The sequence below is a fragment of the Cottoperca gobio genome, chromosome 11 (genome assembly GCF_900634415.1).
Source record: "Cottoperca gobio chromosome 11, fCotGob3.1, whole genome shotgun sequence".
In the NCBI taxonomy this organism is placed as follows: Eukaryota; Metazoa; Chordata; class Actinopteri; order Perciformes; family Bovichtidae; genus Cottoperca; species Cottoperca gobio.
This window is the reverse complement of record NC_041365.1, coordinates 9786750-9805150: the sequence shown is the minus strand read 5'-3', so window position 1 is coordinate 9805150 and position 18401 is coordinate 9786750. Positions and strand designations below refer to the sequence as shown.

The 18401-nt window shown below is 37.3% G+C and overlaps 2 protein-coding genes across 2 annotated transcripts; one reads left to right on the top strand and one right to left on the bottom strand.

The window, feature by feature from the left end:
* Positions 1-530: 530 nt before the first annotated feature.
* neu1 (neuraminidase 1) lies at positions 531-7058 on the bottom strand. The gene is made up of 7 exons (XM_029442801.1): positions 6805-7058; positions 5719-5908; positions 4858-5120; positions 3519-3701; positions 2560-2779; positions 1717-1953; positions 531-1621 (listed from the first exon to the last, which is right to left on the bottom strand). Exons 1-6 carry the CDS (start codon positions 6892-6894, stop codon positions 1733-1735), a joined length of 1167 nt encoding a protein of 388 aa, XP_029298661.1. The 5' UTR covers positions 6895-7058; the 3' UTR covers positions 531-1621; positions 1717-1732.
* A 1689-nt stretch (positions 7059-8747) lies between these two features.
* On the top strand, positions 8748-17971 carry tmem268 (transmembrane protein 268). Its single transcript, XM_029442802.1, has 9 exons — positions 8748-8955; positions 11253-11391; positions 13430-13524; positions 13628-13735; positions 14561-14713; positions 14946-15056; positions 15707-15796; positions 16029-16247; positions 16777-17971. The coding sequence occupies exons 1-9, from the start codon at positions 8950-8952 to the stop codon at positions 16942-16944; spliced, it is 1089 nt and encodes a 362-aa protein (XP_029298662.1). The 5' UTR covers positions 8748-8949; the 3' UTR covers positions 16945-17971.
* Positions 17972-18401: the final 430 nt, after the last annotated feature.

The following is an 18401-nucleotide window of genomic DNA, read 5'->3' as shown; positions in this document are numbered from 1 at the left end:
GCAAAGAAAAACTTACTCAAAGGCTGCAGGGAAATGTATCTATCTAACAGAGAGCACTTATGTCCAAAACAAGGAGGGTATCCCAGGTCACACATACAGTATGTGAAACCTTTTTTATTTGTCGACATGCAAGACAAGTGATGATTTGTTTTATTTGACTAACTGTTAAAAACTATGAAGTTAATTGTGAAAATCTTCTTACATTTATCCAAATTTCATCTCTCATATATGAATATAAATATCCTTAAAACTGTTTATTTTGGGATAAACAGCAACGTCCTTTTAATTCTTTATTTTCCAAAATATAAGTTACTTTAGAGAGACATGCAGGTAAAGGACACTGGCAAAGTGAAATGAATTAATACATCACCTTACTAGGTATTCTCCCCCATCATCGCAATGGAAAAACTCTTTTAAACGGTCTTTGATGTGAATTATTTTGTGAATTCCTATAATCTTTGCAGTTGCTAAATCATGCATGTGACTGCAAATCAGTTTGGCTGTACACAAAACAAATAAAAAGCTTAAACTGGTAGAAATATTTGATTTATTCTACAGATAGTACAGATCAGATAATGTCCTGCATAAAAACAATGCACTATAACCCTGTGTACAATGCTTGTAATAGAGGGAATAAATTAACACTTGATTTGGAAATAAAATATACAAATCTGAGTGGAGTTTAGACTGATGACACTGTATATCAGAATACATTCTGCAAAAGTGCAAAAGACGATACTTTGGCTACATTATGTTCTCACCTCTTCACGCTCACATTCAATCAAACACACGTCATTTTAAAATTATAGCTATTTTTCTAAAAGACATTCCAAAAAACCCAATAGAAAATAGCATTCAGATACAGTCTCATAGCAAAAGGCATTTCACATTATTTTTCACAATTTCTGATTTATAAAAGGAAGAACCAATTTCAGCATATATAGCATATAAAAGGCAATAATTATAATTACAAGCACAGATCCATTTAATATAAGAATGTAGAAATATGAAATTATATTATCTGTGCAAATAAGAATCATTTCACACCAGCGTCAAACATACAGTGAACCTGACAGTTTGTGAATCAGTGATAGATGCCAGAGGTGCTTAAAATCTATATTGCATTAACACAATGGTCAAAGCGCTAAATTTCTTTTTTTCTTTTTTCTTTTATTGAAGGCTGAGATGTGATATTTTCATCGTGATCATATACTGTAAAAATGATATGTTGTTGTCCCCTACAAAACCTTTAATCTTCAACATTAACTGTCCCTTGCGTGGTCATAGTTTCATTTTTGTGTAGGAACAGGGAACTCACTAAACATTTTGGCTGTGCAAATTGTTTTAGCAAATACACACACTTAACAACATAGGAAAATGAAAATGAGATTTGCGACCTTATAAAGTGTGGGAATTATAGAGAAGAGAAAAATAAAATAAGGAGAAAGTTGTATTTTATACATCATCACAGGCTGAACAAAGACTGTTAGACATTCACGGTGCTCAGCCTCCCATTTTCAATATTATAAAATGAGTTTAAAATTGTCTTTTTTTTTCTTCCTGAGAAAGTCATGGGAGTAAACAACAGCTTCCTGTTTCCCTTTCCCTCCAACATTTGATTCTGGGAGACAAACGGAAAAGGTGAAATTAAAACAGGAGTCAGACTAACACTATAGAAATCAGTTTTCATGCATGTTTTGATGCTCGTCTGCTTACCTCCTTCTCACATGCTCTAATGGCCACCATACAGGTGGATCTTGGCGAACGAGACAGTCTCGTAATAGTCCTTGTGGCCCTTCTCATAGATGACAAATATGTACTTCTGGTCCTCTGTAGAGCCACTGTTCAGTGATGTGATGCAGGAGTAGGCGCTTGGACCGGCCCATATCTGCACAGCTTGTTGCACCCAAGAATTGCCATTAGTCAGCGACCAACGTAAAGTCAGGTTAACTCCTGAGGGGGACGAGGCAAGAAGTTAGTACGATGTACTGATGATCTTTTTTTAACAAGGACCATACGTCTGACTTAAAGTATATAGATTGTTTTGGGCTGAAGGAAAGCAGCAGCGGTGGTGGAAAGTAACCGAGTACATTTACTCCAGTACTGTTCTTAAGTTTACTACGATTTGGAGGTTTTTGTACTTGTACATTTTAAAGTGGCAAGAGACAAGACTTTGCTTTTACTTTATTGTATATTGCCACTATATTTCAGAGGACAATACTTTTAACTCCACTACATTTATTGTAAAGCTATGGTAACTTAAGATACTATAAGACTATAAGATACGTTGTTATAGATTACAATACTCAACAGTATATCAAAAAAAGTTAAATTCACCTCAATCAGCTGTAACATTAAAATGCTGTGTTAATATGTCAGTAACAATATTCCAATAATATAATATAAATATATGATAAGAAAGGTGGTCATTCTGTCTAACAAATACTTTTACTTTTGATAAATTACATACAATGGAGTTGCTACTTTTACTTCCACCTCTGAGCTTTGGTGACAAATATTAGGAAGGAAGAGGAGATTGTGACTCTTAGCAGTTCTTACTGTGTTGCTCATTGGAGGGGTTGGTGAAGAAGAGCACTCCGTCTTTCATCAGAGCTCCAGCTGCTACTGCAGGATCCACCAGATTGTAGTCAAAGTACAGATCGTCTATGGGCAGGGACAATCCCCCATCACGGCTGCGTACCACCACGCGACACCGACAGTGGTAGCTGTTCTGGTTCCGCACGTTGATCACGATGCTGCCGTCCATCATCTCGACCGGCTGCAGAGGAGCAGAAAGGGCAGTGTCTTATGCTCTGTGATTTAAACTTTCATTAACTGGTATTTGATTCAATATGACACCTTGGTAACATTGAAGGTGTCACACAACGGTTAAGATAACTGCCAGTTTTTTTATAAATATACAGTTTACAGCTGCATTTCTTTTGGCAACTAGAGGGCAGAAGAACTCAACAACAAGCTGACAGATAAACAACCGTCATAAAAGTTGTTATGGCTAACATGTCACACATCCAGCAGACGTCATGCAACATAAGAATGCATTAAAGTCATATTTCTAGGGCTGCCCCCTGGCTCTCATTAGTCGACTAATTAGATGTTTTGGTCCTAACCAGCTAAGATTTCTTTGGTCAATTAGTAATTTTTTTAATCCTTTCATCATGCTGAATGACTTATTTCCAAGAGACCTATGAGCACATCTCTGGTAACCACAAGATTTAAAGTGGTGCTTTTGCATAATGCTTTGTGGAGAAACAATCTGTCCGTTATAAAAAAGTGCTAACAAATCCTCATTAAAGGCAAAGAAGGTAATTCTTCCCTACAGGCTACAGAAGATGCTAAAAAAGACTGAGCCAACTTCCTCGTCCGCCAAAAATAACCTCTTGATCAACAGTGATATTGTTCTATGTTAAAATGTCACACATATCACCGTTAACCCTACAATGAGCTGACAAAGAAGATGTGACCATCATGGCGTAATTCACAGACAGCAGCAAACATACCTGGCACTCGTCAGGGTTGAAATCCAGGGCTTTCTTCTTCTGGTTGTAAGGAATGCTTTTCAGTGCGGCGCCGTTGTACCAGTTACGTCCGTGGTCATCACTCAGGATACAGAAAACTCCGTCTCCCGCTAATGTCCCATGACCACACACCACCAACCTCCCCTTAGCTGGGAGGTAGTGCTTCTGTAGTGCAAAGACACAAGAAAAGTGGACTCAGCACATAATAAACAAAGATGCAAACTTGATTCTAAAACACAAAGTACATCTAATTCTGAAGAAAAGCTAAGATGACCATTTATTGAGTCCAGAGCGGCAAAAGGACAGAAATAAGTACAGATAAATAAAGTTAAAAATGAATAATTAAAGTAAGCTATATAAAATACATGCTGACTTCAGCAGTATTTATCAAACCTCAACTTACAGTATATCAGTGTCCATCATGTTGGTTAGTTTCAAATTGTGATTTCTGTTCCTCTTTGTGTATAGTTTGTGTTGACAAAATGTGCCTACAATATATTTGGTCTCAAAAAACAAACTGGTTTCTGATGCTGCTTCCTGTCACTAAAAGCAGAATGACCCACCTTAGTTTGTCGCAGAGTTTTTGAGCTACTTCAAACTTTAAGTCCATTTCAATCAATTACATTTATCTGACTGACTGACTGACTGACAGGCTTTACACAGGAGTGAAAAATACACAGTAAATACTTCAACACTAGAAGAGTGAGAGATAAAGCTGTAGAATACAATACACAATATAAAGAATACACTATAATACTCTAACATTTAGAATACAATAAATATGACAAACTACTACAACTAAAATATAAACAGGTAAAGGCTTTTTTATTAACCGATGGTTTTGATGCTTTAGAGGAGGAATACTGCCCCATATTTCTTTGGAGCAGGTGGCTCAGAACTACACATTGTGCCTTTAACGTACAAAATACACTTATTGTTTTCATGAGGTTTCATTAAGTTAAAAATGCATTTGTGAGTCAGGATCAGTCAAAAACACAAAATGTATAATAGGCATAATTACTCAGTTGTGAAAAAAGGTGTATGATCCTGCAGGGATACTATAATATTCCTGCAGAGAGTAGATACGTTTTTTATGACTTAATGTTCAAACCCAGAGAGATTTCTACCTTTAAAACTTTAACACCTGTAATCACCACTTATACGTCACATAAATGACTATCCTGTCAGTAGCTAATAATGACAATAAAACAAATGTGACATGAACTAAGCACACAGGTAATTTAGCTTAAATGTTATCTCACTTTACAACTACAAAACAGCTCAGTCACAGCTTCTCACTATATACTATTTGTTCTCTCACCTGGATGCCGAAACCCGGCCCGGGAGCAAAGTTTTTCACTCCCAGCTGGACCGACAGGTTTCTGGGAGTTGACCAGCTGAGGCCGTCGTCCCTGCTCTCCACCATCATGGTGCTGGACGGGTTGCAGAGGTATTGGTGAAAGCAGATGGCGTAGATTAGAATCACTGAGCCCACTTCCTCGTCCACCACCACTGATCCCAGATTCAGGCCATCTGGCTGCGATCCATCATCGACTATAAAGGCGGTCGGGGACCAGGTGGCTCCTGGAGGGACGGAGGAGGAACAGGATAAGGTTCACACACAAATCCTGACTTCTTATACTCCAAATTCAATTATTTTAAAAATAAAAATATTGCTATATTCTTATAAAGTATTTTTGTAATTCAACTTTCCACTCATCAACCTGAACATCAGTTTTCCTCCAGTTTTCAATTCTGTTATTGACTCTTTCTGTAAGTTGTCTTAAGCTATTTGTTTACAAGGTCACAAAATAAACCAAAAACCTACAGAAAGGTTAAGTGATTGTTAACTTTTCTCTCCCTTTGTGAGTGTGAAACACACAATATGCAATGTTCTGCCACTCGGGGTTTCTCAATCAAATCAATAACAAAAGACTGAGTTCGGTGGCGGCGTGAAGTCGTAAGTGCATTGTAAATATGTGGCTTAAAACTGGATAAAAAGTTAATTTATAATAATAATAATAATAATAATAATAATAGACATTATTAGACATTTTAAAGTGGAAATGTTGCATATTCTACCTTTAAATAATCCCCTGTAGACTTGTAACCACTCTGTGTGTCTGTGTGTACAGGATGTTTTGTGTGTATATCGGTTTCTGGCTGTCGTGGTCGTCCTTGCCTTTATCTGTTGACCGCCGCATTGCGAGGAACTTTGCTCCCGTGTCGGCATACGTCCCCTTCCTGGCCTCTGCGAAGGCCAGTAGGCTTCCTTTGGGGGTGAAGGTGAGCAGGGGGATCCTGTAGGTGTTCACCTCCCCCTGGGCTCCGCTCACCCACAGCAGCTGCTCGTCATACAGCAGAGGGTTGATCTGGACAGCAAAGAAAGACGAGACACGAAATGAAGAGATCTGACTAAGGATGTGGGGAACGGTTAAAATATCTGCTGACAAAATCAGTTGAAAGGATACCTGCAGGATGCATCAGGTGTCAGGTGACACAAGCAGGTGATCATCACACTTTCACTTCAGGAAGCATCTTATTTGATTTATTTATCCCAAACCATAAGAGCTTTTTTTCTTACTATAGGATGTGGTGGAATATAATTAACTACATATACTGTACTGTACTTAAGTGTAATTAAGAGGTACTTTACTTGAGTATTTTCCTTTTATGCTACTTTATACTTTATACTAGAGAGAAGACTAGGTTAGTTTACTAAAGCTAATCAGAAAAAGTACTTCATCAAATGATGATCAAATTGTCCATGTTAAAATGAAACATCATTCCTTTCCTTTTATGGCCCACAATTGTTTGTAGTTTAAGTAGTTAGCTACACAGAAAATGGCAAAAGAAAAAGTAAATAAACTACTTAAATCACTATGCAAATATCAATGTAGATTAACTACTAGTTACATTTCATGTAGTTAACTCCTCCACACCACGCCTTATAGTAGGCTACTGATTACACGTTAATAAATCAATAATGACCCAGTAATATAATTATACTCACGCATACTTTTACTATGGATACTTTGAGTACATTTATAGTGTTTATGTGTGGTATCACTACGTTTAGTTAAGTAAATTATTTGAATAATTCTTCCACCACTGAATATAAAAAATGCATGCATAGCCTGGACAATTGAACAAAAACATATAGCCCCCAAAGTAAATTGATCAAAGTTGAATCAACACTTTTGACAACTTGTGTACAGCAAGGCAATTGCATTGTGCTTTAACGTATTGTATTTTTAGTTTACTGTACCTGTTTAGAGCTGGATATACATAAACAGGGAGAATATACAGTATAGAGAAGAAACGACAGTGCAGCGAGCCGGCGGATTCCTGTCTCCATGTTAGATCCTGAAACCTTCTTCTGTATTCCGATTGAGTAATAACATTAAAGTACAGATGATGAGTTTAGAAATTATTCCACAAATAAAAACCGTCAGAGAGATAAAAGGCGGAAATGCTCTCCCCAACTCGCTCATCCACAAATTTCTTTTGCATTTAGCTAGTCAGTCATGTGACGAATAGGGTGGTCACATGACTACCGCCACGCTCTACAATAAAACAGGAAGTTGTTATTATTATTATTATTATTATTTGAAATAACTTTATATGACAGTATAGACAAAGAGTTATAATCAAAAGAAAGAAAGAAAATAAAGAAACATATGAACCTACACAAGAAGTTTACTTACTCAGGTATTATATTGAAGGGTAAGCATAATAGTTTAGTTTAACATTTAATTATAGTATTTTAAATGTGATAGTGTTTGAAGACATATGCTTAGATCTGTTTAAATGTAAATATAATATAATATATTAAAAATAATAATTTTATGAATGTACAATTTGGTTTAAATAATGACCATATTAATGACATATTGTTCATTGCTGGAGAAATAAGGATTGTTGAATATTCTTTTTTATTTTTAAATCGTGTTGCTATACCAAAATATATTTTTTAATGAAAAACATTGTCACATATCCCCACTGAATAAACAATTAATCTAGCGTTTCAACAATATACTTCTGTATCTGTATCTAATATCTGTTTTTTAAATTATGAATACAGGTGAATTGTTCAATGTATTTATTTTGTATTATGTTAATATGTTTGTGTTTTCCTTCTTCTCTTGTCTTTTATAATATTTAATTTTATAATATTTTGTTGTTGTTTTTTAGACACTTGTTATAACAAATTTTAAATAAAAACTTATTTTTAATTAATAAGGCATTGGCAAAATAAGGTTTTTTTGTCAGTTGATGAGTCTCCTGAAAAATGTCTATAAATTTCTATTAAAAACTAGTAATGTATATTAATATAATTTATTTTAAAATAAAATACCATGTAATAAAAATGTCTATGAAATTGATTTCCACTAGGATGGAAGATCAGCTGGGGAAATAATTCATTTTTGTGTTTACCTTTTACTGCAGGCATGGATACATGCTGTGTTATTCATTTCAGTTGATTTATGCATTTCATTTTCTGGTCATGTTCTTTAATTAACATAAAAAGCATTATGCTAAATACACTTACAACTTTTATCCACATGGGGGCAGAATTAACACAACACACCACCCACAGTGTTACAGTTTAAAGTCCTGAAGCATATACACAGCATTATTATGCAGCTTTCAGGAGTTTAACCATGCAGTAAGTTACTCTTGTTGTAGAATAACACCATTGTTAAAAATCAAATTCAAACCAATTCAAAAGTCTCCTGATTGTAAAGTAAATTTGATTGAAATCGAATATAGCAGCAAAAACAGGAAATCTTCACAAAGTAGATTAATGTTTTGTAACTGTACCTCAATCCAATGTCTCCACAATACAGTACGGGACACACGTGTGTATACATTTGTTTCTCTTGTATGAACCCCATTAATCCACAGCAATGAGGTAATGTGGCAAGATGCCAGTGAAGCGAAACAAGTAAGTAAGCAAGTAAGACTTTAGTCATAAAATCACAAGTCCAACCTCAAAACAAGTTGGGAATAGGTTTTTCTTAATTAGACTATATATATATATATATAAAAGTGTTCACCCTCTTTAGTGTTGACTGTGTTGAGCTGAGAACACAAACCACATTCCTGTAGTCATGAGGCCGAGCTGATTTTAGTCACACGCTGAGAGAGAGAGAGAGAGAGAGAGAGAGAGAGAGAGAGAGAGAGAGAGAGAGAGAGAGAGAGAGAGAGAGAGAGAGAGAGAGAGAGAAAGAAAGAAAGAGAGAAAGAGAAAGAGAAACTTTGCTGAGACTCATTTCAGTGTAGAAGTAGCCCACGGTCTGTATGCGCAGTAAGACATATATTGTTGCTTTCAAGGGATCTATTATATATGTGGGCCGACAAGGGAATACGATCATCACAGCTTTGTTGACATGATGGACTTTCATCTAAAATGCAGGTATGTGTTTGATCGTGTGAAATATGAACTTTCTAGTGTCATTTATGTTGCTATTGGTTTCAAGACATCACGATCTTAGAGGTCAGTTACTCAAATGAGAAAAACACAAGCTTTTTAAATGAACCTTTGTACACTTTTATAGAAATGAGAGCATTTAATTGCTTGCAAATTGCAACTATCATTTTACCTGACACACATGGACATGCAAACAAACAAGATGCAATTTTACGATAAGACACTGTGAGTTGAGATTTTACTGATAAGCTCAAGGCATATGTGCCGTTTCCTCTATCTAGAAGTGAAATACTGCTGCCTGTGTTTGAACGCAGCCTTCTGCTTGCACATGTGTGAACAGTATTGTGTTTGTTTTTTTCATCTCCTCTTGGACAGGTGCAGTTTAAGCAGGTAATGATAAATTGGCCTAGAGTCGGCATGACTTTATGTACATGTAAGGAGGTGAACATGAGAGTATACACGCAGAGAGGGGGCCTGTGGCAGAGACAGAAGTTAGACTGAAGGGGAGAAAGTAATATCAAGTACAGCATTGAGTTCCACACTTCCGTGCTAAAATGTGGCTCTGTCACAAGCAGGCATGCGAGAGTAAAGAGACCCAGAGAGAGCTGGCTTGACTATAAGTAGCATTTCTTTAGTTTTATCACAAGAAGTGGGCTGCGGAGTTGCAGTCACGACTATAAAAAACCCCTTATCCTCTATTAACAGACTGAGCTACACTGCCATGATAAAACATGACATTCTGGACATTTTACTTGAAAGGCAGTAGGATAGCCTACAGATATCTAAAGGCTCATAAAAATGCAAATTCACTTAAATCTACTCTTTTAAACTGAATCTATCCAATATGAGGGTAATAGCCTCGTAATGTTCTGCCTCTGCCAGCAGATAACACCTCCACCATGTCACTAAAGGCCATCAGCGCTAAAAGCAGAAGTGATCTGGTTTCCTGCAGGTCCCGAGACTTTCTGCCTTTATTTAAATAAACTGTGAACATTGTCAGGGTTTAAAATAAAGGCTGTGGTCCCTCTGAAGGGCTTTCTAGAAAGAGATTACACCCGTCTGGCATGACTGCTCTGTTTCTTCAAGCGTGACATGTTTAATCGGATAGGACCGTGATCCCAACACACATTTTATGTTTTTTATGAAAGGAGTACTGGATGATATTGAACACTTTTACTTATAAAATCGTGGGTTGGCAGTCACAATATATTGTTCATACAATACAATCATCTGTTAAAGCTGCTTTGGTCAAATTACACTCGTAACAGTTAGGCCTGGACTACTTCTTGGAGTAGCAGATTACTTTTAGCTAATGCTAACTATTAAAACTGTTTAGTCATTCCTTTTAGCTAATACTAACTCTTTAAACTGTTTATCCACCACTTGCAGTAAAGTACTTTAACAGTTTATCTATTACATTTAGCTCAGCTGTAACCTATAGATTAAGCTACTGTAACTACATACATTAGGCTAAACTATTATTTTATCCATTATTTTAATGCTAGCTAAATAAATCAGCTGTTAATCCATTACCCCTGATGCTAGTTAACTATTTAATCTGTTTACCTTACATTACTTTTTGATGTTATAGGCTATATTGTTTATTCATGATTTTTAGCTAACTAATTCAACTTATCTGCTCACTTGCTTAACCAAACTAGTTTTCACTTACTCTCAATTGCAACACCTAATTTAATATGTTAGGTTTACTGGCTATTGTAAATGTAGGCCCAACTCATTAATTAGCTGTGCTTCCCAGCGACACCCTGGTAGCTGCAGAAGAAGGCTACCCTGCAGGTGTACCTAAATAAATGTATACATCTACCTTATTTTACATAAATGTATGTTGCTTCACTAAATTCCTTCAAATTCTTACACAACAGTGTTGCATAATAATGAATAATAATAATCATGTGTCAGCTTTCTGTGTCAGTCACATCAATGCTGATTTCATGTTATTTAGATTTCTTGCACCAACGGGTCTTGGGTTATGAGCTCTGTTCCAGTCCTTTCTCTTGAGGTTTTTTAAGTGATGCATGTGATCACATGAAACTGCTGGATCCTCTTTTTTTGTGTCTTGAAATGAAAGTTTCAGGAACGTTTGAGTAACATGTTTCAGTATCTTAGTGATCTGAACTTTTGAAATCCTGTTTTTCAGAAATCCTTGTGAAGAAATCGTAAAATGTCCTTGTTAAGACAACTTTCTAATGTTCGGTTTTCAATAAAAGAGCAGCTGTTGTATGGTTATTCTCAGATTATCTCATGCTCAATTTCCTCTTTAGGACATGGTGACCTCTGAGATGATGGAGGACAAGAACAGAGTTGGTCATGTGATGGAGGAGAATGAGGTGGATGTGCAGATCAGACAAACCAAAGCTCAGCTACAGCAGGCCAACAACACCAGACCCAACTGGTCAAATGGTAATCAGTTGCTTCTTTATTTGTTTTTATATGGTGAATTGTACTGCATTAAACTCTTTATTTACTCTCAGCGTCATATTTATGCGATGATCATAGGGACTCACCTGGGTTTACCAATAGATCTACTTGATATATTTTGGTATTTAAAGGTACTGATAAGCAATATCTATATGGGGTTCTATTTGTACCAAAAGGCTGTTGTTAGCATACAGGTAGAGTATAGTACTCTTGTTTTCATGCTATGACTACACTGTGTTACATTTTACTACATTTTACCTAGACTGATATCTGTTGTTTTTTATCCTTGTGCCAAAGCAAAAAATGAGCCAGTCAACATTTAAATGCACAATAGGTAATTTTTTATCACTAGAAGTATCAAAACAATAACAGAAAACGGAGTTTTACGACGTTGTAAAGTAGCATGGAATCATGGGAGTTTGTCTTTACCACCATTAGGTCATTGCAGTGAGCTTCTCCTTCATTGTTCATCATTCAGGAGGTTTTTTACCAAGAGCCGAATTATACTCAGAGGTCCGAAACCGTCGCTGTTCGGGTGCACTACCGTTGGCCCAGCCTCTTTCTCTGATAAATTAAACTTAAGACATGAAATCCTTCAAACTGAATAAAAACTCAATTTATGAATTCTACCACAACGCTGACGCATGTGCAAAGGGGTATGACGCCATTACAGGCGATCAAATGAAACACATTTTTATTTTTAGACATTTTAATGTGGAAAAGTTTCATATTATACCTTTAACCGTCAAAGCTTTGCACAATTGGAACCTCATGATACGTAGAACTGAATTGTAGGTGATACATTTTTGTTGTGAAGCTTTTGACGCAAAGTCCCTCCGTCGTATTGGCAGTATCAACGAGCTGGTATCTCATATTTAATAAAAGGCCAACAAACTAATTCATCAATTGAACCTTGGACCAAATAGACATATACAGAGATAACACTTCACTCTATCTTTCTGACTTTCACTTTCTTCCTGAATAAATCCTGAAATTGTTCAAAATCAAAAGTAAAGTATTAAATATGTGCACAAATCCCAGTCACATAAAGCTTACCAGTGTTACAGCTGTGTTGCTTTATAAACCTTTTCCACGCAGGGCTTGTTTCAGAAATCTTTCAGTTTGTGTAACTAAAGTATAACAGAGCAGTGCTCTTATTTTAGATTACCTCATGACCAACCCTACTGACTAGTACTTCTACAGCATTAGTGAAGCTTCATCAAGGGAAGTCACCATAACATCACCCTCACATGCTTTAGATAGTAAACACACATGTAAGGATGTGAATGGGAGATTGTTTAACTACTTAACATACATTATTTCCTTTTAAGTACGAAACTTTACAGGTTTGTAGTTGAGATCAGAATGAGGTCTGAAGTCTGAGTTCGAATATGAGTGTGGTCAGAGCGAGGGCGCCGAAAACAGGGGTTAGGAAGTAAGCAAGGGGCCATTGCTCTAGTTTTGTTCTCTAATTTAATTCTCATTTTATACCTCCATAATTACTCTTTGTTATTTAAACATGTTTAGACAAGTGATTCAGAAAAGTGCACGTCCTTCTCACACGTTTATTTTCAGCATTTATGTAATAATTGGGGATTGCTGCTACTCTCTCTCCGAGGGAGGCGCCGACAAAAGAAAAAAGAGGAGAGAGGAGAGGAGGAGAGAGAAGAGGAAACAAAGAAAGGAGAGAGAGAGAGAGGAGCACGAGAGAGAGAGCGAGAGGAGAGGAGAGAGAGAGAGAGAGAGAGAGGAGAGAGAAGAGGAGAGAGAGAGAGAAGAGAGAGAGAAGAGAAAGAGAGAAGAGGAGAGAGATATAGAGCGAAAAACAAAAGAGATCGAGATGATGAGAAAAAAAAAGATTAGAGTACCAGAGATATGTCTCTCGCTCTCCCTCTCTCTATTCTCCTCTCTCACTCTTCTCTCTCTCCCTCTCCCTCTCTCCCCCCCCTCTCTCTCTCTCTCTCTCGCTCTCTCTCTTTCTCTCCCTCTCTCTGCCCCTCTCTCTCCCCCTCTGTCTCAGGTCAGTGTGTTGTGGCGATGCCAAGCTGTTCTATTCTAAACCCAAGTTTTGATCTGTCTCTGTGCCGTGCCAAACTTGAGAATGATGGCTTTCAGGTCAGCACACACACACATATGACCTACTGTGGCCCTCCAAAATTCAGATATCTTTACTTTAATCTCTGTTAACTTCAGATTGTTAATTTGTTTACTTTTTTAGATTCCAGAGAGAGACTTGGAGGCTCCACTGAAGACAGCTCTGGACGTTCCCTCAGTCCGGAGATACATGGTTTTCAACTCGGCTCTCTTCCATTTTCTAATGGCACCGGTATGATTGTTCAGGTTTCTAGTATTACACTGCCATAAAGTTTGGGAACTTGCAAGAGATAAAGAGATTTTAAAAAATATATTCCCAAATTTGAGTCAATCCACAAAAATGTTGCAATTTCCATGAGACAACTCAACACTACATTCGTCCTGTTTGATAAACACCCACATCTTTTATACTCTATGCCTCCAGTTTGAAACGCAGCTTTGTGGTGAGGTCTTAAGGTAGATAGTATACTCGTTAGTCTATAAGTAGATAGTTTTCATAGGCTGGGTAGTCTTCTTTAGGACCTCTTTGCTGCATACACAGTATTCATATAAATAGTACACTAAAACATATTTTTTTCCAGCTAATTGCAGAGAACATCAACTCTTTCCTGTAGTGGAAATAACATAATGCCTACTGCTATCGTGATGGACCCCAGGCAGATGCAGACATTAAATAGCCAGAATTAAACAAAATGTTGATTTCTGGCTGATGCCTATATTTAAGTTTAAAGCCTTTATCTGCCGATACTAAAGGCTCGTTGATATCGTGCATCCATTGTCCAAAGGTTAAACAATCTTCTTACCAGAACCTCTGAAGCACATTAATTTACACATTAAATGTTGTTTGTTTAACTCGTACACAACCCCATATTTAAAAAAATGTTACAAAGAGCTACATGACCATAAAGACAAACAAGAACAGGCTAACTGTTTCCTCCTGCTTTTAGTGTTTAGGCTGAGCTACGCTAACCAGCTCCTGCTATCTGCTAGTTGCTGTCACTCAGACTATGTTATGCTTTCTAGTTAATATTTACAACCTCTCCTCTCCCACCACCAGGTGCTGTATCTGGTGGTGTGGTGCGCCGTGTTCTCCACCCTCCACATCTATATCACTGTGAGTGACTACTGGGTCCTCTGCCTCTCTGTCAGCCTGGTCTCCATATTTCTCACTACTGCCATCATATTCGTCCTCCACTACAGTAACAAGGAGGTAAGGAGGGGAATTTTTAAATCATACAATAAGTTTACAGTAATAATGACACAGCCACATTAATTTACATCTGAGTTTGGATTTATCTGAAGAGGATTTATGTAATCTAGAAAATACGGACAAACTAGTTTTGGAGATGTATAATTCTAACTTTTCTTTCGACAAATATACTTAAATAAATTACAAACCTGAAATTGGATTGAACATGTTTTTTTGTCTGTTTCTGTGTCAGATTGACATGAATTTAGACATTCGGTTAATCCAGGTGAATGAGAGGATGGTGAAACACAAGCTGCTGGTGGCTGTGGCCGACTGGGTGCAGTCCTGCACTGGAAACATGCAGGTTGGTCTGTCCTAACTTCCTTGTTGTTTCTTAGTATTATCTGTTTTTGTTGCTGTCCCTTTGTATTGGAAACAACAAAAGAATTCACGGAGAGCAACAAAAATATGAAACAACAAGATGATGGGAGAATTTATGACACTGAGAGTAATGCAACAAGAACACTGAAGAATGATGCAACAACAAACATGTGGTTAGGACTCAACAAGATGACAATTAATACAACTTCTCAGCAGGCCGGACAGCACAACAATGACCAGGCAGATACACACCAGTAGCTTTATTAGTCTAAAAAACAGAAGAAAGTAAAATATTAAAATTATTTTATTTCTTGGCTGCAGCATACTTCCAAAAGTCTAGACATTTCCCAAAAATGTATACATGTATTTGTTATCATAGCTTTGGCATCTTCGCTAGAATCTAAAATAACGTTTTCGCAAAACATGAGTTTGTGTGAAGTGTGAAAGTGAAGAGGTTTGTTTTTTATATGATCTAAGTGTTATTGACCAAATGGCCTGCAACCAGAATACTCTTGGGATGTGGGTGGTGATTTAGTCGTCTGGAACGATTCTATTATTAATGAACAACAAATTAAATCATCTTGCTTTGGCAGTCATTGATAGTGTTGTATTCATCTCTCTGTCTCTCTGCAGCTGTACTTTGTGTATTGGGACATGTCCCGCTGTCTGAGGGCACTGACTGAAACTTTAGAGGAGCGCAGCTTCGTGGCGAATGACACCCAGGTGATTGAGTCGAATACATCTGTCCCTCTGTTTGTTCTCCTCCTGTTTTATCGATTTTTTATCGATGTTAGTCCTTCCTCAAAATCAATAGTAACATAATTCTAGCTACTGTTGAAAGGATATTTATTTCTATATCTTCTGACAAACAGAAGTTTAATCATTGAAGGTTAGCATCACATTTCATAGCTTCGCAGAGTGGAAGAAGTTTTAAAAACAATCAATGTTTCACCAGAATAAACTCAAGAGGAAACTGTCGCATCTGGTCCTTGTGACCGAGGAAACGGCGGTTGACCCCAAGGTTGGAGGGTCAGATGGGAAGCAGGACTCAGATGAACAGAGGCCTCTGCTGAGACACGAGGGCATGGGCTGCAGTACTTCATCAAGCCAGAAGGACGGCGCCAAAATCACCACCAACTACAGCCTCATCCCTGATGCGTCGTTACCTGCTCAGGTAAAGAGACATGATGCTGCAAGACGAGACACTGAGGGAATTTATATTAGAGTTTGACTGATACATCAGCAGAATTGTTTTATTATGTATACATAATGTATACTCCTCTACTTGTGAGTGTCTGAAGTTTGCTCTTTTATAGTTCAAGGAATACTTGAATATATAATACTTGATCCCAAAAGGATCATTGGTATATCAATTACTTACTCCGTAAGAGAAAAGTCTTGGTGAATTGAAATAAATGGGGGCCGTTTTAAAAGCAGCAAAACTATATCAAAACATCCGTTTACAAACTCTCACACAGTATAATAGTGATATATAGTAAGTCTCATGTATCCAGTTGTATGCTCACTACTTTCCAACCTTACTATTTAAAACACTTTTTTCTTCAAGAATTCAAGGCAACATGGGTTGAGTGATTGATATACAAATGATCATTAATGTAATGTATTACTGAGGTATAAATGTCTCATTCTCGGGGTGAAAGCAGGTTACTACAACTTCTAAGTGTTCATGTACTTCTTTGCAGACTAAAGCCTACCAGCTTCTGATGACCTACAGTGCAGCTTATGTGAAGCTGCTGGTGTCTGAGAGGCTCTCAGGGCCGACACACCACAGCCAACGCTCCCGGAGGAATCACTGCACCAACGCACCTCTGTGCCTCTGCCAGTACATCATAAAGAAGATCCTTCGATAACCAGTGTCAAACCAGGAACCTGGTATACGGAGCTGGTGGACCTCACTCTTTTTGCTTTGCACCCATGGCCTTGAACAGACAGACTGATATGTAGGAGCATTTCCTCGGGAGCAAATGTGGATTTTGTTGTTTTGATCAAATGAACAACCTGTTTGGAGCTCCACACTTCATTTCTCTTTTTAAGTGTGTTTGCACCACCTGAATTCTCGTTCACTTTGTCCCAACAATTTCTGCACTGTGCCAAACACTGCCTGATCCAGCTGCTGTAAAACAATACTTGCACTCCTGTATGCATGACACTCACAGCCTTAGTTACTGCTGTTTAAAATATTTGCACAAATAATAAAGAATCTTGTGATTGGTTTGCAGTAGATTCTATAGTATTTGTCTTTGTGTTTGAGCTGAAGGCAGTGGTGGAAAGTAACTCTGGTACAATTTTAAAGTAAAATATCTGAATACTTCTTGCACCACTGTCACTGAAAGAGTGGTACCCAAACTAATGTTTGGGCCCATCCAAATTGTCACAAGATAAATCTGAAGTCTTGTGAGAAAATTGATGGTGTTGGAAAGAAAACATACATATCAATGTTTGGACTTTTCTCTAATCTGTGAATTAAACATAATACTTGTATCTCTTTGGGCCTCAAACTGCTGACAACTCATAGATGTGACAAGAGGCGCCGACTACACTTTATGTAAAAGGTCACAATAGTGTAAGTAGTATAAATAAAAAAATACTCAAGTAAAGTATATTTTTGTTTAGGAACCATTTTCATGTTTCAGTTGTGAAGTGACTATCATCTAATGTATATATTTAGGTAGTTTAATCTGTAACAATGCATCATATTTTATTAACGGATCACCTTTTGTGTGTAAAATATAAATATGCAAACTAAAAAGTACAATATTTGCCTCTGATATTTAGTAAAGTGGAAGTGTTGAGTAAATTGCTTTAGTAAAGTATTTTAAAAATGCAATTAAGTACCATACTGACCATACTACAGTAAATGTACTTACTTCCATTGAACCACTGGACTATTTTTGCATTGTTGTATTGGCACTATGTCTCCAACTACTGCTTGAAGGGTTGACAAGTGATGTGTTGACGAACACAATACAAGCATGAAGGGAGAGAGAGAAATCTCCCTTGATGCAGCTGTGTAATGATGCTGAAAGCAGGTTAACACGAATCATTGGCTTTAGTTTCATGGCTATATTCCCTCAAATGTGGGCAACAGAAGCGGAACCAGTGTGTGTTTTTCGTGTTTTCACACCTTTGGTTTCATGTGTGAAGGTGGATTAGATATCTTTGCATTTGTGTATGCAGCATGCTACAGGTTTCTCATATGTTACCAGCAATTACCCATCAGTCCCGGTGCTGTGGCTGAGATGACAGCCCAGCGAGAGAGCTGCAGGATGACACAAACACACAGCGAGACAGACAGCGTGGCTGACCC

Excerpts from the sequence above, each read along its gene's own strand:
- neu1 (XM_029442801.1), bottom strand. The coding sequence starts at position 6,894 with ATGGAGACAGGAATCCGCCGGCTCGCTGCACTGTCGTTTCTTCTCTAT. Across the intron at positions 3,702-4,857 it reads GGCCGGGTTTCGGCATCCAG|AAGCACTACCTCCCAGCTAA; the intron begins GTGAGAGAACAA and ends TTTGCACTACAG. Across the intron at positions 2,780-3,518 it reads TCAACCCTGACGAGTGCCAG|CCGGTCGAGATGATGGACGG; the intron begins GTATGTTTGCTG and ends GCTCCTCTGCAG.
- tmem268 (XM_029442802.1), top strand. Across the intron at positions 14,714-14,945 it reads TCCACTACAGTAACAAGGAG|ATTGACATGAATTTAGACAT; the intron begins GTAAGGAGGGGA and ends TTTCTGTGTCAG. Across the intron at positions 15,057-15,706 it reads CCTGCACTGGAAACATGCAG|CTGTACTTTGTGTATTGGGA; the intron begins GTTGGTCTGTCC and ends GTCTCTCTGCAG.